This window comes from Emydura macquarii, unplaced genomic scaffold (genome assembly GCF_026122565.2).
Source record: "Emydura macquarii macquarii isolate MOO-44397 ecotype Brisbane River unplaced genomic scaffold, CSIRO-AGI_Emac_v2 contig_3295, whole genome shotgun sequence".
Lineage (NCBI taxonomy): Eukaryota > Metazoa > Chordata > Testudines > Chelidae > Emydura > Emydura macquarii.
The window spans coordinates 5986186-6008881 of NW_027133432.1; the positions used below are offsets into that span (position 1 = coordinate 5986186).

A 22696-nucleotide genomic window follows, 5' to 3' on the forward strand; every position below is an offset into this window, starting at 1 on the left:
TGACTACCCCTCTGGAACTCATCATTTTGTATATTAGATTCTTAGATATCCTTATATATTTAGATGAGGGCACTGTGCTATGTGAAATAATTTAGGATATTTATATGAAAATATAGTTGCAAAAGATCATTTGAAGTAGTACATTTGAAAATTCATTTTACATAACTTTTTAGATTGTTAATCTATATTTTGTCTTGTCCAGATTCATCTTGATATTGATGTTTTTCTAACTCAAGTACATCATCTTAAGCACAGAAGTCCAGAACTGAAAATGGATATTTAACACCCAATTGCTAGCAGTTTACTTAAATTCTCCTTTCTTAGATGGAAAGTAAATTCTATGCAGTATCCCTAGAGCAGAGGTTCTGAAAGTGGTATGTGTATGTTTGATGTTCCATCAATGCACTTCACAGCAATTTTTTAAGAAGGTGGCACATAAATCAATACAGTTTGGGAATCGCTGCTTAAGAAAGAGCGTAAATCTTTTTAAAAAAATACTTGAAAGGGTATGACTACTTCAGTGGCATGGTATTCTCTTAGGGGAGTATAGCTAGAGGATGAGCCCATTGACTATATGACAATGTTAATTGAGAGCACTCAATACTGCACGAGATTTGGGCCTGATAGTGTACTTGTATAATACCTAGAGGAAATCATGGCAGTCACTGTCAGTTTCCATAAAACGCTGTCAGAATGATGGAATTATTAGAAGATGGAACACTATATGCCCTACATATTTCAATACATAACTCCATTTCTCTTTACTTTAATGTAAAGAAAAGAAGGCGGAAAGTCTTTTCTAAGGGTTATCATAGGCCAAAGAGATCTAATCTGTTTAAAAATTAAGAAGCAGTTAATACAGTTTTCGGTACTATTCCTCCTCCTCATTTCCATAACCAGTTTTTGTGGTTTTATAATCACTTTTTTCTAGTTCTTTAAATATTTTCCCTGTGACTATGTGAAAGACCCACACAAACAGAGGAGACATTATCCAGGGGAAACGGTGAAATTGCCTTTGTCAAAATAAAGTAAACAAACTGGGAGGGGAGGGGGGGTGGAATTTCCTTTTCCTTTTATAGTGATCTGAGTAACTTAGGTAAAATGTTCTAAGAAAAAGGTCTGGATTTTGTTGATGGTGGTGGGTTTTTTTTTAAAAAATTCAGCTGTTTTAAAATTACAGCTAGTCTATTCAAATTATATACTTTTAGGGAAATTGTCATCATTTCAAATGTGTGCAGACATGCTAGTACTATGGGTAACATCTTTAACAGCAGTCTTGGGTAAGAGGAAGGTTACCATAGTTCGTCATTCATCATCTATCTTTAAAACAAGACAACCTCCACCCCTCCAAAAGACACAGGCTTTAAATTTGTGTTGTAGTTTAATTCAGTAATAATCTTATCAAAACAAATTATCCTTAAAGTGGCAGCATGATGGATTGGAGAGCACACTGAGCTCGGAGTCAAGAGACCCACCTTATTCCTGGCACTTCCACTGATGCAGGACCCGATCCTGCAATAGGTTCTGCATCAGTAGACTCCTGTGCCCCACACTGAAGTCACTGGGGGCACTGTGCCAAATCCGTTGCAAGACTGGGGCCTTACTGTTTGATGTTGGGCAGCCTCTTTGTGCTTCAGATCCCCAGGTTACAGATGGGGAATAATGATACTTCCTCACCTGTCATGAAGTGCTGTGATATTTGAAGGCTGCTAGGTAACTTTTTGTTATTGCTGAATGTTATTGTTGGACATCAGTAGAGCCCTGCAAATCCACGGTTATCTGCATCTGGGGATGCGAATATCCGCTGACAATTTCTTGCGGATCGCTGGTCAGATGGTCAGGGAGGTCGGGTCCTTTGTGACTTCTGGGGCAGGCTGAAGCAGTTGCCAGACGGGTGCAGTGGACAGCTGATCAGCTGATAGGCTGCTGGCAGGGCTCAACATCTGTTGGGGATGGCAGGGGCTCAACAGCTGATGGAGGATACGGATGCAGATGCAGTTAAATCTAAAAGAGGGAGGGCATTTGCGGGTTGGGTAAAATTTTAATTTCAGTGGATTGGGATGGGATTCAGATCCACATATTTATATCCACGCAGGGCTTTACACATCAGTAAGGCCTGGTACACTACAGAGTTAGGTTGACAGAAGGCAGCTTATGTTGATCTAGCTCTGTAAGCATCTACACTAAAATGCCGCTCCAGCCAATGAATTTGCCCACTACGCTAACTTAATAACTCCACCTCCACGAGAGGCGTCGTGTCAATGTAGTTTGGTCAACACCGTGTCAGTGTAGACATTGTGTTGCTTACATCGACTGTTGCCTTTCAGAAGCTGTCCCATAATGCCCCACACTGGCAGTTAAATTGGTGCAAGCTCTCCTGTCGAGGACGTCCACCACCGGCACAAGGAGCATAGCATGGATGTGCAAAAGCAATTGAATTAATGTGGTGGCTGTTCGCCGCCGTAATTTAGGTCAACATAGTTTTGTAGTGTAGATATTCGCTAAGGTCTTTTCTATACCAGCACTTATGCCGGCAAAACTTTTGTCGCTCAGGGGTGTGAAAAGAAGTGCCCTGGAGTGACATAAGTTTTGTCAGCATAAGTACTTGTGTGGGCAGTGCTACGTATCTACCGCTGCTCATTTAGGTGATTTATGTTGGTAGGAGAGCTCTCTCCTGTCGACATCACGCGGCTACACAAGTGCTCTTACAGCGGCACAACTGTACACATATAGACTAGCCCTTAGTCTGTGTATATTATCTATTGTCCAAGTAGCAGAGTTATTTCTAATATCTATCCCCAAGCATTTAATAAAGGCTTTGTTTTTGAAAGCTTACCAATTTAGGAAGTTATTGAAAAAATCTAACAATTGTGAGAAAAGTAGACAGATTACTTGTTATATTATCTCTTAAGAATCCTAGCCTACAGGTCTTATCAGAATGTTGTTTTTAGACTGCCCTGCGTTGTACAGACATAATCTTTTTTTATATTAACTCAGTCTACTGAGAGAGCTGTGCTGAGTAAGAGCTTTCCATTGTAATCCTAATCAGATCAGTGTGTGAGTGTCATCTGTCCCACAGAACCAAATTGCTCTTTCAATCAGGATGCTGATGTCTCATTCTCAGTGACATACAGAATTAACTCAGTGAGACACAGACTGCTGATTCAGTTTATTTCAATTAAGAGATTTTTTTCCTCTGTTGCCTTGTCCCTTTCACTAGAGTTCTGATATGACAGTCATATTTAATGCAAATAAATGGTTGCCAGAGTGAAACTGTTTACTGAATAAGGCATGGAAATATGTTTCCCTTTTAAGTGCTCTCTTATAATTATGCTTAGACTTTTTTTTTAAGTCTCCCTATTATAACAAATGGAGGAAGCTAGATTTTTTAATTAACTTTTCTTGCATCCTGGTACATAAAGCTGACCTGATAACTGCTGCAGATTTGTTCATCAAATGGTAAGTGGGCTTCTTTTGTTTACTACAAAGAAAAAACAAACAAAATCCTTTTGGTTTTTAAAGAAACATATTGCAAGAAATTATTTACAGTTACAGTTTACAGCCTTTATAGTGCCCTTTATAATAAATGTATTGTTAATAAGCAGACATATTTAATTGTTATTCATAAATGGAACCTAGTGAAAATTTTTGCTTTGATCTGGTGCCCATGAACTGTGTGAATGGTATTCCATAACTTTTCTTCTGCTGCATAGCATTTATTTTTACACTGAACTGCAGTACTGCTTAGCTTTTATATTGAGAGAGAAATCAATTCTCTCAACAGAAATAGTATCTATTTAAATGCACTTCAGTGTACCCACTTTCAAAGACTTAATACAATGCTGAGCCAAATTAAGTATGGCATGTGTCCATAATCACATCACTTGTGATCCCATCTCTTGGCGCTAGGATCAGAGTTCAGAGCACGCATGCATGCATACCTCTCTTTGGATACTAGCCATGATGGTGTAGAAGGACAGAAAAAACCAGGTAAGTTGGCAGTTGATGTGGAGGGAGGGGGCATGGAACTAGGACTTTACAGAGGAGGCAAAGTCCCCCTTCAGCCTCTCAATTGCCAGCAGCTCTCATGTTGGAGTGGGTAAAGGTAGGATGTACACACACATACTGAAACTGGCATAGGAGGTCTGTGGTGTAGTCAAGAACAGAACCCACATTTCTCAAGTCCTAGTCTGGTACCATAACCACTAGAACACGCTTTCTCTCATTAGAACACTGTAGCAGTACCTTGCTGCTACAATTTCTGGATAATGTAAATATTAAGATAATGATCATGCCTTTGTTGCCTGATTTTTATTTTTATGAGGTGCATAGGAACTACAGCAGCCATTGGCTTCAGTGTGAACCACAAGTCCTCAGACCTCTGAAAATGAGGCTATTAATAGGTGTTAAAATCGTAAGTAAATGGATGGTAGCACTTGTCTGCTTATTACCTTGATACTTAGCTGTCAGTACACAGTGCATTGCATTTTACAAGCCAACAATTATTACAACCATGCAGGTGTATTTGAAGAACCGTGCATATGATGGATCTCTTTGGGTAGGGCCTGATTCTCTATTTTCTACAAGAGTAGACTGGGAAAGAGAGGGGGAAATATGGCTTTATGCTGCCTCTGTACTTCTCCTCTACTGAGGCCAACCAGGGTTCAAGTTGCTGCAGACTGAGAGCTGTTTTCATTCTTTATATTAATCTGTATCTCTCTCACTTTTTTTAAATTCATCTGATCCATTCCCCAACAGTTCCTACAGCATATTCTTCAATGCTCCATCTAGTCTAGTTTTAAATGATTAAGGGGTTGATCCTACACTCACTAAAGTCAGTGGCATAAAATCCAAGCCTAAGAAGGTTTATTCCACATTTAGGAAGTGTTACCCTTGCAACAATGAATTTGCTTTTTCCTTAGCTTACTTTCATCCCATTATTCTTTTATCCCCTTTAAACCATCCTAAACAATCACTCTCTTTCCTCCCTACTGACATCTTCTATTACTTGTAGACCGTTTTCCTAGCCTTCTCTAGATGTGTTCTCACCAATTTACATGCATTTTGTTGGTCTTTCTTTGTAAGTTAGTTTGCCCAATTCATTGATCATTCTTGTTGGTCTTCTGTAACTCACTAACTCAGTTTTATTGACATTTGTCTGCTAATGAAGTCTCCAGAATTTTATGCATTAACCATAAATAATTAATAACTGTGTAAAATTCTAATGAACGTAAATACAATTCACAATACAGTACAATTTAAGGGATGTTATCAATGCAATATTTACACATGCATGCAGTGTTATTCCCTCAGTATTATCTAAACCATCTCTGGTCTATGATGTATACCTGAGTTTTAGGCAGCCCAAAACTGTATTGATCTTCTCCCCTGATATTGATAGTGTCAATATTGTAGGGGGACACTTATAACATACCTTGTAGTATATTTTATTTTTATGTATATATGTGTGTGTGTGACATATTTAGGTAGGCCAAATTTTGTCAACCTTGAGAATATCCTTTTATATGTATTTATCCTCAGCAGTAATTTAGAAAGTTACTAGTTATATACTATTACATAGAAGACCTTTCAAAACTCAAAATTTGACACTTCAAAATGTCACTCATCCTGAATTAGAGTGAAAAATCTGATTTAAAACTTTCCTGCATTTTCCAACAAAGCTTTTCCTTTGGAAATTTTTTAACTAGCTCTATTATTAAGCAATGATGATTTCTTTAACTAAGTATAAAAGTGTCATAGCATCTTAATATGTCTTGTAACATAGTTATACAGTGAAAACCACGTCTCTGGATAATTATTTTTCATGGCTGTAAATGTTCTGCTCTGTGTTAGCTATGTAAGATGATTTTATTCTATTTCAAACATTTGCTAGTTTGATCTTGCCCATTGTTTTTAACCAGGAAAATACTTTTCAGAACCAAAATGGGTAATTCCAGATTCTTCTGCAGGGCAAGGGTTGGCAACATATTAAATCAGCCCTGGGTCATTTTATGATAATTAGCACTTAAAGAATGCTTTGATCTGTAGGTCTCAAAGCACTTTACAGAAGTTAAGTGGCTTTCCCAAGGTTACACAGCAAGTTAGTCAGAGCTGTGAGTAAACCCCTGTTTTGCTGAATTCCATTCCCATGCTCTGTCTCCTGGCCATGCTATGTTTTCCTGCTGAAGTAGGAGCAAAGCAAGACAAGTAATATAACACGATAATGGTCTCAATGGCAATGTTTTCTGCTGAAGTAACATGGTATTGGGAATAAGCCACCTTTTTCAAAAAAACAAACTACAGTTTCTCTTTAATACTGCCAACCTGAACCTATAGCAGATTTAACATTGTTTATGTTGATTTGCCAATCAAGCTCTCAGAACTCAATGGCTTAAATCCTTATGTGAGAATACTGTACAATTTCCTTTCCTTCTGGATGTTTGTCTAAAAATAATTATTAAGTAGAAAGAGGATTATCAGAAGCATTGACATGATTTCCTTAAGCACTCTTCTGCCATGTTCTACAGTGCCACATGTGTCTATTTTAGTTGGATATACCTGTTTGGCTATTGACTGTGAGTTTATACTAGATCCAAAACTAGATCATTTACTGGTTGGTTTGTTTAAAAAATAAGTTAAGTATAAATTGATTTTGATGAACCATTCAGTTGTAATACGTGCTTTCTTTCAAAAATAGGTAAAACTAGTCCTACCCCTAAAATTAATGAAATGAAGAACTGTAAATTGTAATTTTTGACCACACTATCATTTTAAAAACATAATTGTGACTGTGGGTGGTACCATAGATGTTTAAGCACCCCCTTTGCACATAAAAGTCCCTGGCAGTACCTTTATGGCACTATTTGAGGGAGAGCACATCTTCCTCTGCGCCAGAGACCAAGTGGCCAGCTGTTGATCTACTTTGCTGTGTTTTAGTACTTTAACTCCTCCTAAGTGTGAAAGCAAACAACTGTCCTAGATAACTTCACATTAGCCAAATGGAACGGGGTAAATGAAATAATTTATTAGAAATTTTACATCACAAATCAAGAAAAACATTGAATTGAGAGGGGGTAGAAATAAAGACGCATGCTTACATGGATCCTGAATAAATGGAAAGTGTCACTAAACATAAAGCTTAGTTATAGACTATTGAATTACTTCCCCTTACAGCATGGCAGAAAGCATTCTTCACCACAGTCCAACGTTTTCTGCCTATACCAGCTGTGTGTTCTAGTCTTATGTACCATAGAGCATCTGGGGGAAATTCTGCACTCGCACACAGTTGTGCAATGACCATTAACTTCAGTGGTGATGTGTTCTCTATACATAAACAGCAGCTACACATGTTCAGTCAGAATAATTTTTTATTTTAGGTGAAGGGAAAGAACAAATAAAAGATGACAGAAGCAAAGTCTCTGAGACAACACACTACATCTCATCTAAAATGTTTCCTCAAATCTACCTCACAAAATGGCAGCTGTGCTCTGAAGACAGCAGACTTCTAGACACATACAGAGGTGGTAGAAAACAAAATAGAAACAAGTCCTGTAGTGGTAGTAGCTGATCTATAATTCAAGGATGAAGTTAGCTTATTACTATGAACCCGATTTTAACCCCCATCTAAATTCATTGAAAAATAATTGCTCTCCTTGAATTTTGCATGCCCTTATCCCAGGGAAGTACATATGGGAAATTTTATAAAAATCAGAAATAGAGTTTTAATGTAATGGTGTCTCGAAAATTGACATGAAATTCTCTTTTGGAAAAAATGTCAAATACATATTGGCTCATAATGGCTGCAGTTCAGCAAAGTATTCAAGCACACACTTAACTCTAAGCACATGAGTAGGTATTTTGAAATCAGTGGGACTACTAACGTATTTAAAGCTAAGCATGTTTTTGAGTGCTTTGCTGCATCAGGGCCAATATCTCCAGATGACAACCTGATAACTCCAGATTAGTTTTCTTGGCCTTGCTGTGAAATTACTTAGGTTTTTTTTTTTGGGGGGGGAGGAGGGGCTTTGTTTTGTTTTGATACAATTAACAGCTACTATGGTGAAGCAAGGAAGGAGTTAACTGGGTGCTCATAAATACAGGATTATAAGGAGTCAGTGGGAAGAGTTCTGAAGAAGTCATTATTTTCAGCACTTAGCCAAACGGTCAGCTGTAGAAATCAGTTGCCATTTGGTCCATTCCTGTGCCACTGCAAGGGCTTGACGGGCTAAGAGTCCAATGTCAAAACAAACTTGATGCACCCACGTAATGGGGGTCTGCCTGTGGGCCGCCTCCACCCCTTGGTGGAATTTTGTCCCGGATGTTACCATCATTTGCCAGAACATCTAGTGGCATTCTGGTGACGTCCAATGGCCCCAGTAGTCTGTAGGCTGGAGTGACTGTAAACATCTGCGTTATTAATGAAGTCATTCCATTTTATGCCCAATATACGACATTGACATTTTGTGTGGAAAGCCTCTAGTTTTGCCCAATCTGAGTGGCATAATGTCCTTGTTTCACAACTGTACAGCATTACGGAGAGGATACATCTTGAATAGATCCTGAACTTGGTTATTATGCTGAGATTATGTTGATTTCCATATTAGTCATAAATGGCCCATGGCAGATGTTGCGATGCCAGTCCAGTGTGAAGAACTTCTATATGAGAGTTGGAGGAACTGGTGAGTATAGAACCCAAATAGCAAAAGCTGAAAAATGGTTCAACAGTTTCATTGTTCAGAGACTGGAGTCATGGGTGGACCTAATCCTACGTTTTTCAGCTTTGACTTTAACCATGAAACATGGAGGCCAACCTTGTCTGATTCCTCCTCCATTTGCTGGAGCGCCTCACAAAACATTTTGGGGTTCTGTACTAAAAGAAGAGTGTCATCAGCATAACCAAGGTCTGAGAGCGAAAGATCACCAATCTTCATGCGTATGGTCCTGACGGAATACTGCATTATGAAATCCATTGCCTGACAAAAGAGTGTAGGGTCCAAGACACAGCCCTGCCTGACACCAGATACTGATTTAAAAGGTGCCAACATCTGATTTCTGAGACTTACACAGGCAGCAGTTCCATTATGCAGCTCACTGATCAAGTCCAAGAGAGTGGTTGGGACATTATGCCCTGTAAAGCCTTCCATAGCGCAACTCTGTCAACTGAATCAAATGCAGCCTTAAGATCGACATCTGCTCGACATCAGTCTATGTACGGGGGCTTCTTGAACTTGTGGTGTATTTCTGACAACAAACAGAGGGCCAAAATGGAATAAGAAGAGGTTACCCAGATTATCCATGTCACAGAGTCAGGGAGCAAGGAGGAATTGGGAAATCGAAGTTTATAAGTATCTAGAAGGAGAGGTTTGTCACCTGCCATCAGGGGAAAACTTGAGGCCTAACTGCATGGAAGTGTTCTAAGGCCTGACTGGAGAAGGGGCTGAGGCAGCTGTTTTAGTAATGAAGATGTGATACTGAGAAATTATATTTTATGGGTCAGCAAAGAGAAATAATGAGTCTGGGGAGTGTAGGAGAGAGAAAAGTGATTAATTTAATGTTCAAGTGAGAGAATTGGGGCTGACTGTGTTGAGTGTCTGAGACATTTGTGTGGGTGTATGGAGACAGAGATGTGCATGTTAGCATTCAGTCTTAAATGTGGGCTGGTAAATTTTTTTTTTTTTTTTTAACCTGGGCGGATAAGTTTTTGGAGAATCCTTCAAAGCCGAGTTAAGTAAACAATGCAGTGTGTATTTGTGATCATTCAATATCCTAAAGGGATTTATCCCAGTGCCTACTGTATTTATACTTTTTGATTTTTGGAGTAACTGGTAGGTAAGAAATATGAGAATTAATAGTAAATTCTACTTAGCACATGCATTGTGCTTTACTTTTGAAATATGATGTATAGACATTCTTTGTGTCATACTCCTATGTATAGACATTCTATAGCTTTGTGTCATACTCCTAAGTAGTTAAATCTAGAAAATGGGAATACCAATGTTTATCTAAGTGGGAGGGAAGGAAGCAGTACAAGATATGAAGTTGATTACCCATGGACACACTGCAATGCTATAGCAGAGCCATGAATAGAACCTAGAACTTCCTGACTCCCAGTCTTGTGCTGAATCTATAGCTAGACCATCCTCAGCTTTTAAGATGAGGGAAAGAGCAATGTGGTGGCTAGACAAGAGTGGAGAGTTGTACGTTCACCAGGATCGAGAGACGTGCTAGGCCTTTCACATACTAAAGAATTAATTTAACTTAATAGGTTAAAGAGTTACACACTACATGTTGATTTCTCTCACACCACTAACTTGAATTTTCATAAATCTGAAGAACCATTTTAGATCAGCACAGTTTTCTTTGTAAGTCTGCTTTCAACTCTATAGGATTGCCAACATTGTATTTAAAAAATAAGGGACTGTTTTCTTAGCACCCTTGCCCCACTCCTTCTCTTGATATTATTATTATATTTATTATTAATAATAATGAATAAATACTCCTCTACATTCTCTAGGGGTATTTTGTGCTGATTTTTGCAGCACTCAGCAACTCCTGATATTGCTGTTCAGAGATGAAAAATAAAGGATGTCCCTTGTAATAAGGAAATGTTGGCAATCCTACGACTGCTGTTCTTCAGATCTGTCTTTGTTCTATTGCCTCTGTAGATATTTAACCTAACAAGATCAAAGGCGCCACAAGACAGCTTATGAATGGTTCCCCTCTAGAATCTAACTTGTACATAGTCAGGGAAAACCATAATGACCAACCTGCAGAACCTGATCCTAAAGAATAGACCTGTGCTGTAGTAGAAACTTGTTCACTGGTGAAGTTTGAAAGCATGATATCACTTAATCATCACTGGCTGATGATTGCTGGTTTCAAGGAGTAAAGTGTTTAGATATCTGTACCACGACAAAAGGATTGTTCAAGGAGTTGAGCTGATAAATATGAAACTCAGCAGTGGCCAATATTTAAAAGATATTTAGGTGCCTAAAGATGCAGATTGAAAATCCCATTAGAAACCTATATGGGTCTGTAGGTACTTATATATCTTTAAAAATCTGGACCCAAGAACCTTTCAGACATTTCTTGTATATACAAATTAATATTGATTTAAAAAGAAAACAAACAAAAGGAAGTACTTCTTCACACAATGCATCGTCTACCTGTGGAACGTATTGCCAGGGGATGTGAAGGCCAAAAGTATAAATGGGTTCAAAAAAGAATTAGATAAGTTCATGGAAGATAGGTCCATCCCTGGCTATTAGCCAGAATAGTCAGGCACTCAATCCCATGCTCCAAGGGTCCCTAAACCTCCAACTTCCAGAAGCTGGGACTGGACTACAGGGGATGGATCACTCGAAATTGTCCTGTACTGTTCATTCCTTCTGAAGCATCTGGCACTGGCCGCTGTCAGAGATAGGATACTGGGCTAGATGGACCATTCATCTGACCCCCAGTATGGCCATTCAGATGCTAAAGGCTTTACTTGATCTCTGAAGAAAATGGAAAATTACAGAGAACTTGAATGAGAAATTGAACTCTTTCTCTGTGTCTGGAACTCTCATTATGTTGAGAATAATTGTTAGGTTTATACAGCAGAACATGAGCTGGTATTTATGACTGTTTTCTCCGGCATAGTTATGTATCAACCAGAGCTGGGATAGCATACAGTATAAAAACATCAAGTGGAAAAATAGCTTTCAAAATGTTGATTTAATCTTTTGTCCTCTCTTTTCTCTAGGATTATGATTGCTTTTTTGAAGCGAAGGAAAGCAACACTGTCTTCTCCTTTCTAGGCCTGAAACCGAGGTTGGCATCAAAGGTGAATATTGCATTTTCATACCTTTATGACTCCTCTTGCAATCTTCAGCTTGAATTTGCTTTGAGAGAAGTAGTGAGAGCTCAGCATATTCATGCTGATGCTCCTCTCTAGATCTTTCCTTGCCAGTGCTATACTAATGAGCTATGTGAAATTGGAATAATAAGCACAAAAGTAAGTATCTTAGATCAAACAAAATTTTACCTGTTTTAATTTTGGATATAAAATAAAAGCTATAATTATCTTCTGTCATTTGCAAATTAAGAGCAAAACTCTGCTTTGTTACACCAATGAAAATCCAAAATGACTCAGTTGATTTCAGTGGGGCCAGTCAGGATTCATACAGGTGTATCAGCAGAATTTGGCCCTTAATCATTGACGTATGTGCAGCTAATGATGCAGAAACATCTTTGTCTTGCTTTAGAAATAGTAGTCTGGGAAAACAGCTAAAATTGATCAACGTTTGGTCAGTAAGTTTAAAAAAATCTCTAATAACTGATTCAGGATGTTGGTGAAGCCACTTGATTGTAGCAATTCCTTGTGGTGCAATTAAAACTTAGAGGAGGTATAGATGTAGTAGGAAATGCATAGTTTGCACAGCCAGGCACAATTAGTTTCTCTATTGAATAGACAGTATAGATCCTGATACATTACTATCTTATTCTCTCTCTGTATGAGGATCCTTTGTGTAATGGGCCAAAGAGCTGGGGGAAGATTTTTCCCCTGAGATCTTTTGAGTATATTGTTCTCCTGCAACATGTGCTATGTCAGGGTCAAATCCTGGCCCATGACTATCTATGGCTAAATAAATATCCATAAATTAGGATTCCTTTCTTCCAGAGACTTGTTATTCCTGAATTCTGGGCAGGGGATGGGAGAGTGCAGAAGGAGGTTCCTCTGGCAACCACCTCTTCAATTTTCCTTGCTCCCTAGCTTCAAGCCAGAGTTCCAGGAAAAACACTCCATCCTGGCCCCAAAGTCATAAACAGCAGCTGCTCTGTTGCTGTGTTACTGGAAAACATCCTGTTTCAGGCCTGGAGAGGAGGGTGTATGTGAATTCCCTCAGAACGGTATGTGAATGATCTAGTCTTAAAACATGAGACAAGAAGTACAGTTGGCCATCAACTAAATTTTGAAACTGACCATACATGCCGGCAAGCATACGAAACAACTGAACAGACGTGTTGTCTTGTTGCTAGGTTCTTGCAGTTATACAGTGATCTTGGGTGTTGTTTGTAATAAAAGTGGGTAACAATTTCAGTCAGAAGTGTGATCTTCCAGTTGATGGTGTCCCTTAGATCCTGCATGGGAATTCTCAGATACTTTATTTGGTGTGGAAAATTTCAGTTGTAATTGCAAATGTACAGTCCTCTAACTCTACATTTGGAAGGTATATTTGTTCATCCAGACATACTTGTATGAACAAATCTGAGTTCAAGCTGTAATAAGTATATCCATATCTAAAGAAGAATAAAGAACTACACAGTGTTAGTTGATTTTCCCCTCCCCCCCCTCTTTTAAACAGGAATCAGAACCCTAGAAAAATCCTCTGAAGATTCAACAAGCTCATCTCCTGGATGAATATCCTTGTTGTTCAGCACATGACTGCTTCCCTAATGGATCACTGTGATAAAAGCCAATGCGAATCATCAATATTTTGCTTGCCACGGAAGAAGTGCTTTCCAAAGATGTGAAATTAATGTGTACACAAAATGGGGTAAAGGGTGAGGTACTCCTCCTTTTAAAAAATGCCCACTGTTGATGTTTCACATTTGTCTTAGAATACAAGTGCAAGTTAGAATGTAATCCAATCTAGTAATCTATTTAATTCTGCAGGAGGGGTGGATGTTGAGGAATGGAAGTGTAAAATCTATATTGGCATGGAATCACATATTTGCCAGATCCCCTTCCTTTATAAGTCTTCACCTATTGCAGGCTGTACCTGTGGTTATGAAATTATCATGACAGTTACAGTTTTTATGATTAATAGAAAGTGGTGCTAGTTACAATACAGAAAGTGAAAAAAGCATGAAGAACTTGGTCTATGCCAAAAATTACAGATTTCTGCTCAGTATATTTACTGTGCTGTCTATGCTAGAACATGTTTATTGCAATAGATGTGGGCTACTAAGCTCTTTCATAAAAAACACCCTAAATGATTCACATAAAAAACTCACATCATGATTCGCTCTTAAAAAAATAGTAGTTGACAGGGAAAGGAGGGGAGAGAAATCAAACAGATGCTGTTTTCACATCCATGGCTTTTTCCCCCCAGCAGCAATAAAATTCTTCTGTTGATATATTTGAAAACAATTATTTTGTTGACAAGTACACTTTAACATGTGAAGTGTTAAACTTGTGGATATAGCAGTTGAAGAGACATACCAAACTATTACATAATATCTCTCTCTTTTGGGTTTGACTTTTCCTCCTCAAATCTTAGAGCTCTTCATTTGGTTGTTTTAAAAGATTGCCAAAGTTATAGATCCAATTCTGCTTCCCTTAATCGCTTTGAACAGAATTTAGTTCCACCATTAGTGAAATACACTAGAAATCGTCTTAGAAAAGCTCAGCTGCAGGCACCATTGACTACAATTATCTGCCATGAGCTTCCTTTCTGCGTTCAAGACCTTGTCAATTTCTGAGAAGGGTTGAACTTGGTAGCTGCAGCAGATGTCATCGGAATAGTTAAACTTATGCCAGAGTGTAGCTGGCAGGTCATTGATGTAGACATTGAATAGTATTGGTGAAAGAACTGAGCCTTGAGGGAGGCCGTTGAGGGAGGGACCTGATGTAACAGAGCAGAGTATGGCCCTGTATGACTTAACCATTTTTTAAAAATTGAAGTTGAGAGTAGACAGTTTAGCAAATCGATTGTCTGTAATTTAGTCTAATTGCATTTAGCAGTGTGAATCCCTTCACCCTATTCAATTAACAGCTATTGAACTTCGTAGTGTAGTTTCTGCTCAAGCATGGCAGCTTTCTTCCAAAGGAATTTGATGATTTTGCTATGCTGGTCTAGTAAGCATTCTGGCTTTGCTGGGCAAATGGCATATGGCCACTAAGTGTGGGGACAGCTTTTCTGCAGTCACCGGAATGTCCAGGTTATGTTTGGTGGAGGCCAAGATACCTGTGAGATGCCTGTGTGCTGGAAGATTGTTTTGCTTGTAAGCAAGCAAGTGCACACAAAGCTGACCCACTCTGCATATAGTGACCCTCTCTGTGTAACAATTTCCATATGCTACTCTAACAAGTATAGTAGTTTGTGAAGTTGGAAGACAGCTGACTCAGGTCAGGTGTGAATAAAGAGGCACAGGGATAATTCTGTAGGACTGACATCCATAGCTCTGCCAACCGTTACTGCTTTGTAAAGAGAGGTGATTTCCCTTTACTTAATTTGTATTGTCTCAATTTACACATACTCCACGCATAACTCTGCTGGCTGCATTTTTTATTAAAAAGAAATTAAAAATTTACATGAGGAATTCCTCTGTGAACCAAATTCTGCTTTTTATCTTCTCATGTTGCTCCTACTGAAGTAAAAGGAGCTGCACATACACTTAGCAGAATTTGACCCCATAGTTATATTTTCATCAACCCCCACTCTGGATTCTTCTCCTGGGGATGCTGTAGCCAAGGTTTTCAAATAGAAGCTATATTTTTAAAAATGCAATATATTGCCTATGATAAAAGTTGTGTTTATACTTTTATAATTGCATATTTTATGTGGTCTTAACTTCACTGTACAAATGGATTTGGCAAATAGGATCTGAGCCAGGGATCCATTTTGTTAAAGTTAACAATTTCTAGACAAATGTTCTTAATCTGGGTGCCAGAAAGTTTCACCCCTTGCAATGTTTAAGTAAATGTAATTTACATAGTTACATAGTAAACTAGAGAGAAGCCATCCTGGAATCAGCACATACTTGATATGTTGTACATTTAGAGAACTACCTAGGGTTCCAATTCTGAGTAAATTATGCATATGATTAATGTCACTGGGTGAAATCCCAGCCTCATTGAAGTCAATGGCTAAATTTGTATTTATTGCACTGAAGCCAGAATTTCGCCAATTGAGTTTAACTGAACTGCTCATGTGTTTAAATGCTCACAGGGTTTAGGTCTACAATTATAAATGAATAGTAAATTAGCCATTACTGTTAAGCAAAAGGGTTTCTTTTAAAAGATGTGTGTGGACACTATTTATCTGGAAAACAATAGCTCCAAAAACGTCCAGCTTGCTTGCACCGATTGGCATTATAAACCCATTTAGAGAAGTAATTTTCTTTTGAATTTTAAGTTTAATTTTTTTAAACCTGTAAGTTGCTTGAATTTGAGGGGTTTTTTTCATTGGGTTACAGCCTTATTTTTTAAATTATGATGTAGCCTTTTAGTTTGTTACAAAATTGACCTGGATTTCTTTTTAACCTCTTTTATAATTATGAAATTTGTTAAAACTAATTAGTTTTAACTGGAAAGCAAATGCAGTAGTTGAAACAAATGGCAAGTCATTAATTTTTTAAAATAACATAAATAGTTCTATCAAAGAAACAATGGGCTGGAATCTGACCCAATACCAGTAGTTACTCCAGTTTAAACACAGGCAGAAAATCAGGTCTAATGTGAATTAAACCTCATGTAGACAGCTAATGTTGCCATTAAAGAAATGGGAATTTGATTGTGCAAGAAATGTAGGCTCAAGCTTTTAAGTCAAATTCTATCCTCAGATGTTGGTGTGTGACTCCTGTACACTTCAGTGAGAGACCCTGTGTATGCACCAAGGCAAGAATTTGGCCCTTACAATGAACCGTTAGAGTTCCCTTTTGCTTTGGATACCTTGTAAAAACTCAGTGCCATCCACATCACTAGATATCACTTTACTGCAAGAACTGTAATCAAGAGAAAATGTTTGAATTGGGAGTGTGTGCACACATCCCCGTACCACTGATTTTTAAAAGATATGGTTGTTGTACAAAGTACTGGAGAGTGCCTTCGCTGAAGTAGGACTGTTACTACAGAGGCTTCTTAGATATATATTTATATATATAAATACACCATGAACTGAAAAGTATAACTTCTTCCTAAGTTTTTAATAATTTAATCAAAAATTGAGTTTTGATCTCAAGATCAAGAACATGCACACTCTTTTAGTAGGGTTAAATCAGTTTGACAAACTTCTTAACATGCCTTGTACTTTCTTTTAACTTACTCTTGATTTTGATTATTCACCAAGACACTGAAAAATAGCAGCTTTAAATTAAGCTCTTAAATCTACCTTTAATGTACAATAAATTATCTGATTCATTAGTGCCTCTGGGAGTTGCTAAGTATTTAGCAGTTCATAGAATCTGGTCATTTTGTTTAGGAGTCTAATTTACTGACATTATTTTCAAAAGTAGGGGCCTAAGATTTGTTAGTGTTGTTGGCAACAAAACTGCTTTAACTTTCAGCAGGTAGTGACAGAGATGGTTTGACTTAACAATAAAGAACCTTAAAGATTGTTGTTAGATGTTATGTTTCTGGGGTGCTGGTTTTTCTAATTTTATCCTTGATTTACTTAGCCAGGAAGTGCCAAATCCTGCTAGTCTTACTTGCTTGATTAGTCCCACTGGTTTCATTAGAACTATTTGCGTGAGCAATGCAAGGAGAATTTAGCCTTTGATTATTTTCTTGAGTCTCTAGAATAAAAATAGTAGGCATCAGAGAGAGAAAAAAGCCTAATAGATCATCTAGAGCATTCCTTGGCCCTGCCAATGCAAGATTTATCTCTGCTTTCTATTTTCTAGTGCTTTGTCCTGTCTCATGCAATAGGGATTCTATCGTTGCATAAAGTCTCTAGTTCAGACTGTTCTTGTAACATTCCTTGACATCACAAATGCAGAACTGATGTTCCCTTTGATAGCAAAAATGTTCTGCAAGAGTTTGGGGAGGGAGGAGAAAGCACATTCTAGACAGTTTAAAAATATGTTTTTAAAATGATATTAATTAAATTATATACTGCAACATCTCATAAATGATTGAAATCATCAGGACCCTGTCATAGAGTGGCAACGAAAACCGTGAAATAATACAGCTAATTGTCCTACAACCCTTTGACTGCAGCCTGCTAGTCTGTCTGAATCAGCCCATGATGGATAGGAGCATTGCAGTACTGTTATGTCTTCCAGGAGCTGGATGAACCCTGTCCCTAAAGGTAATGAGTGCCCTCTAGTCCCATTGCCTTCAGAAATAATCACAATGTCCTGAATACTGTCAGGATCAAGCCCTAGCCCCAAAGCGTTAAACGGGAGCAATTGATTAGTTTGTAGTGTTCATTTTAAGTACTGGATTAGCTAGTGAGAGTTCCAGGAAGTTTGGGGCAGATCTTCAGTTGGTGTCAATTGTTAGAACTTCATTGAAGACAATAGAACTATGACAGTTGATACCAACTGAAGATCTGCCTCCATGTTCTAAATTTTTGTGTGTGTTTTTTTTTTAACATACCTATATGTAATGTATAAAGCTAGGTTTATCTTAAATAAATGTAACCTGCTGTTTTGCCTGGGACACTTTCTGGAGCTCCTTGTAAGATATTAAGCTAAATGAGTCTAAATTGGTGTAATTTACACTGTAAGGGGCTGACAGAAGGTACAGGTTACATAATTTGCAGCTCCCTTAGAGCCATTTTCTAACATGAAATTTACACCCCCTTCCTCTCCTCCAAAATTGGCCCATAATCTTTGGCATAAATAGTGCCATGAAAATAAACAGTGCCATGAAAACTGGACCAATTTGTAGGTTCCTGTATCCGCTGTAGAGCAGTATTGTCATTGGATAAAATAAGGGAAATAAGACATCGCATGCACGCAGGGAAGTCAAACATGCGAAGGAAATGCTACCCATACAGTCAAATGAGCCAGTTGCTCAAGTGGTGTAAGCCAGAATAACAACTCTGAAGTAAATGGAACTTTATCGACGTATACCAGCTAAGGATTTGAACTGGAATAAGTATTTCTAAATAGTGGGAGGTTATGATTCAGTGAATCAGATTTGCTATATATACCACTGGGCAAAAGCAACCAGATTTTGCTGAAAGGGTGGAAATTAATCTAGGTTTGCAAAATAGCTTGACCAGATGTTCCCTCTTATTTCCATGTGAGGATCCTTGCTTCCATTTAACATATGCATGTTCTCAAATTGTAAACCTATTAAAATATAATTCTCAACACAGAGCTGCCATGCATTGATTTCATTTGACTTAATCACCGCATATGATTCTTCTCTGATTGCTTTCATATCCTCAATATCCTGAACATTGTGTGTGCTCTCCATGGCATGTGCACAGTGGCTGTCTATTATCTTTACATTCTGCCGTTAGAAAGCTTTTCTCAAAGACCGGGCTAACAGTTAGCCTCAGTGTTCTCAAAGTGACGACTCATTTAGTCTGTTTCAGTCATCAAAGATCACCATTGTATAAAAAATATTTTTCTTTTATCAGTTGAAATATATACGTGAAAATCTTTAAATAAAAGTATCAGATAGCAAAATATTCAATTCATCTCGAAGTTGTACTCATTTTTAACTGGCTTCCCCAGTTGCTGTCTTGGTGGTGAGAGATTTCTCCCAAACTGCAACTTTAGCTTTATTTTCTAAGATAAGTCAATGGAAGGACTCCTATTGTTGACTTCATGGACATTGGATTAAAATAGTGGTTAGATTTTCATTTACAGATGTTTGTCATATATGTATATTACAGTAAGAAACATCTGTGACTGATCTGGTATTGTGGCTATTAACTTTATTATAAGCCAGTTACTTTCATAAATTGCTACCAGAGTACATAATTCAAGTTTACAGTGAATTAACACTACACAGTTTAATAGAGCTGAAATCAACAGGGTTCTATAGACATTACTCTAAAGAGAATGTTATCCTTACTAGAATTGTTAAACCATCCTATTCAAAGTTATAGCTCTACTATTGATTCCTATTAAATGTGAGATTGTTCAAAAAACTTCTGTTACAGTCCACAGAACTTGTGTATTGCAGAAATACCATGTATTTGTGTACTTGTTTCACAAACACCTAGACTGCTCGCCAGAGAACTAAACCACTTAGATTCACATATGAAAAAGAGGCAGAAGAGATGTTCAGGAGAAAAACCCTGGGGGTATGCCTTCCGTCCCCTAACTGCTGGATTGTCACACAAGCTAGGCTGGGTGGTCCATCCTTCATATTAGCCTCCAATTACTTGGTGCCTGATAAGCATGAAGTCTCCATCTCCCAGAACGACATCAGTTCCCATTTGAATGTTATTTCTATAATGATAAGCGATAGAACCTTAATTGGGATGTCTTTTTGAAAAGAGAGCTTAAATTCTGCAGCATGACCCTCACAATTGTCATGGAAAGTTTCCTTCTCTCTGCTGCATATAGAAGTATATTTTTCATGCTCTGCTTCAAGGTCCTAAATAATACGCAGTGAAATATATGGCACGCTGACTCTAGAGCATAGGCCCTCGCTGGATCTTCTGCAATTCCAATTCGGACTATTTTAAATATTTATCATAAGTAGGTGAACAGCAGATGCCATCATTATATATCATTATATGTTTCTTAGATGTTCTTGTTACCTTCTCCAGTCTTGAGGAAGAGCTCTTTGAAGCTCTAAATCTTGTCCTTTCTTCCAACGGAAGTTGGTCCCATAAAAGATATTATCTCACGTACCTTGTCTTTATCATTAGACATTAATATACTGAGCCTGACGATCCTCTCGTTCACTGGTGTAGATCAGAAGTAACTCCATTGAAGTCAATAGACTTCCATCAGTATAAACTGGCATGAAAAGCGAATCAGTCAGTGATCTTTGTGTTCAAAGCAGCTTCCATAAACCCAAATGGGTTAACTTTGGGGAAAAAAAGGATTAAAAATTTAATCCAATTGATTGGAAGGTGCAACGGCTTTTATACAAAGGAACATGTTTTAGCAATTTCCTCTGTCACTTTGATGTTTTAGTAATCTGAAAAACAGAACTTGATTTGCTTTTAGACAAGTCATAGGAAACATTTGTGACTGAATGAAAAAGAGACAGAAGTTTTCTAAACCCCATCCTCTAAATACTACTTCATAAAGTAGTGTGGTCTAGCAGTGAGCTCTTTTACAGTAAATTCTCTGGTAGTTTGTTCGAAACAATCCTGATTATAAAAATCATGCTGTCATATATCAATTTAAGTTGTAGGATTCTATTTCAGGACGATGCCTTCTGTCACTTGTAAGAACAGTGCCATCTTACAGTTTCAAAACACTTTCAATTCAAAGGTAAAAATAGTAATTTTCAACATCAATCAAATTAAAGAATGACTTCAATCCTGCAGTGTTCTGTCTCCATTTATTTTATTTAGGATCAAGTTTTCAGAAAGGGCTCAGTTTAGTTTCTGATCTTGAATATAAAATTTTGCATGCAGCATGCCTTGAGTGTAATTCTGGACAAGTGATATTGTGCAAAAGCACATGTTAGGGCTTGAGTAAAATCATGGCCCAGTTGAAACCAATGGAAACTCCCACAATCTCAGTGGAGTCAGGATATAACCCCATGTTTTGAAAATCTGATCACTAGCTGACTCATCAGCTCCCTGTTGCCTGTCCCACTGCAGAGCAGAACAAGGAGAGAAGTCAGCCAACACTACTATTACCAGCGGCTCCATCTTACTAACACATGCAGCTGTAGGAGGTATTCAAGAAGAGACAGGCAGAGAGCCCAAAGCAGAGAAACTTGAGAGGAGAAAAGGTGCAGGCAATAACCCAATAGGCAGTGAGAAATAATCAGAGAGGGAGAATAGTGGGGAGGAAAATCAAGATCAGGATGGGGAGAGGTCAGCAAGAAGAGGGCACCAAATGAAGGTGGAAAATTAAACAAAAACAGGAAAGTGGGAAGGACGATGGGATGGATGGATGGAAAGATATTTGGAAGGTGGAAGAAGAAGTGCAGAAAAGTTCTGGAGGGAAAGCACTGGGAGACTGAAGAGTGAGGCATCGAAGGAAAGCAGAGAGAGAAGAGACCAAAGACTCAGCTAATTTATTCTATAGAAAGCTGGGTGCTAAATGTATTTGATTTTTTGTAGGTGGGGATTTGTTTCAGTGACGTGGGGGACTTAGGGCACCTAGTTGTGGATAACCAGTGGCCATTGAAGCCTGGTGTTTGTTGATGGGGTGCAAGATATAGTCTGGCAAGTGCAGATTAAGCTTCTCACAGCAAGGATACTGCCTTTTTTAACACTTTCATATGTTTGTATGGTATTTGGGGGTATGAGCCATTTATTATTTTTACACAATTATAATTTGCTGCATTGACAATTTATGCTAATCCAGAATTCCAGATATACACCAGAAAACATAGGGTCTGCATGTGCACATGTGCATTTGTTTTGAAGTGTCTTTAGCTTGTCCAATGCAAAAAGTTGTACTAAAGTCTTGAAGCGTTTCTAAGGGAAGCCAGCAATGCCTTCTCCCTTTCTTTGCCACCTGGCTACCAACCAGCAAATACCCTAAGATCAGGAAGACCAATATTCATCACATACCTACATCTTTCTTAAAGGATGCTTTCCTACAGAACTGTGGGCAAAAAGTATTTTGATATTTAGGACTGTCTGTATGACCCTAATCTACTGTTTTTATGGCTCTTTCCCACCTCTTTCCTAGGGCTGAGCTATCCACAGAACTACTTTAGTTATTGCACCTCAAGCCTGATATGTTCAGGTCTTTTATTGACAGCAGTATTAAAATTGAGGTCATAATTTACAGCTTCAGTGATTCAACAGGGGACCAAAGGAAAGAATTTCAAGTTGCACATTTCATAAGAACTGCTATACTGCATCAGACCAATGGCCCATCTAGCCCA

General features: G+C 38.1%; 1 protein-coding gene across 2 annotated transcripts in view; it reads left to right on the forward strand.

Annotated features, from left to right (window-relative positions):
• SH3BGRL2 (SH3 domain binding glutamate rich protein like 2) overlaps positions 1 to 15423 on the forward strand; it is a 48350-nt gene extending 32927 nt beyond the window's left edge. The window contains exons 3-5 of one of the 2 annotated variants that reach the window (XM_067532616.1): positions 11744 to 11824; positions 12755 to 12891; positions 13347 to 15423. In XM_067532616.1, the coding sequence (XP_067388717.1) occupies positions 11744 to 11824; positions 12755 to 12877 (204 nt within the window). In that variant the 3' untranslated portion in view covers positions 12878 to 12891; positions 13347 to 15423. The remainder of the gene's footprint in view (positions 1 to 11743; positions 11825 to 12754; positions 12892 to 13346) is intronic. The other variant, XM_067532617.1, reaches the window with a different exon arrangement.
• Positions 15424 to 22696: the final 7273 nt, after the last annotated feature.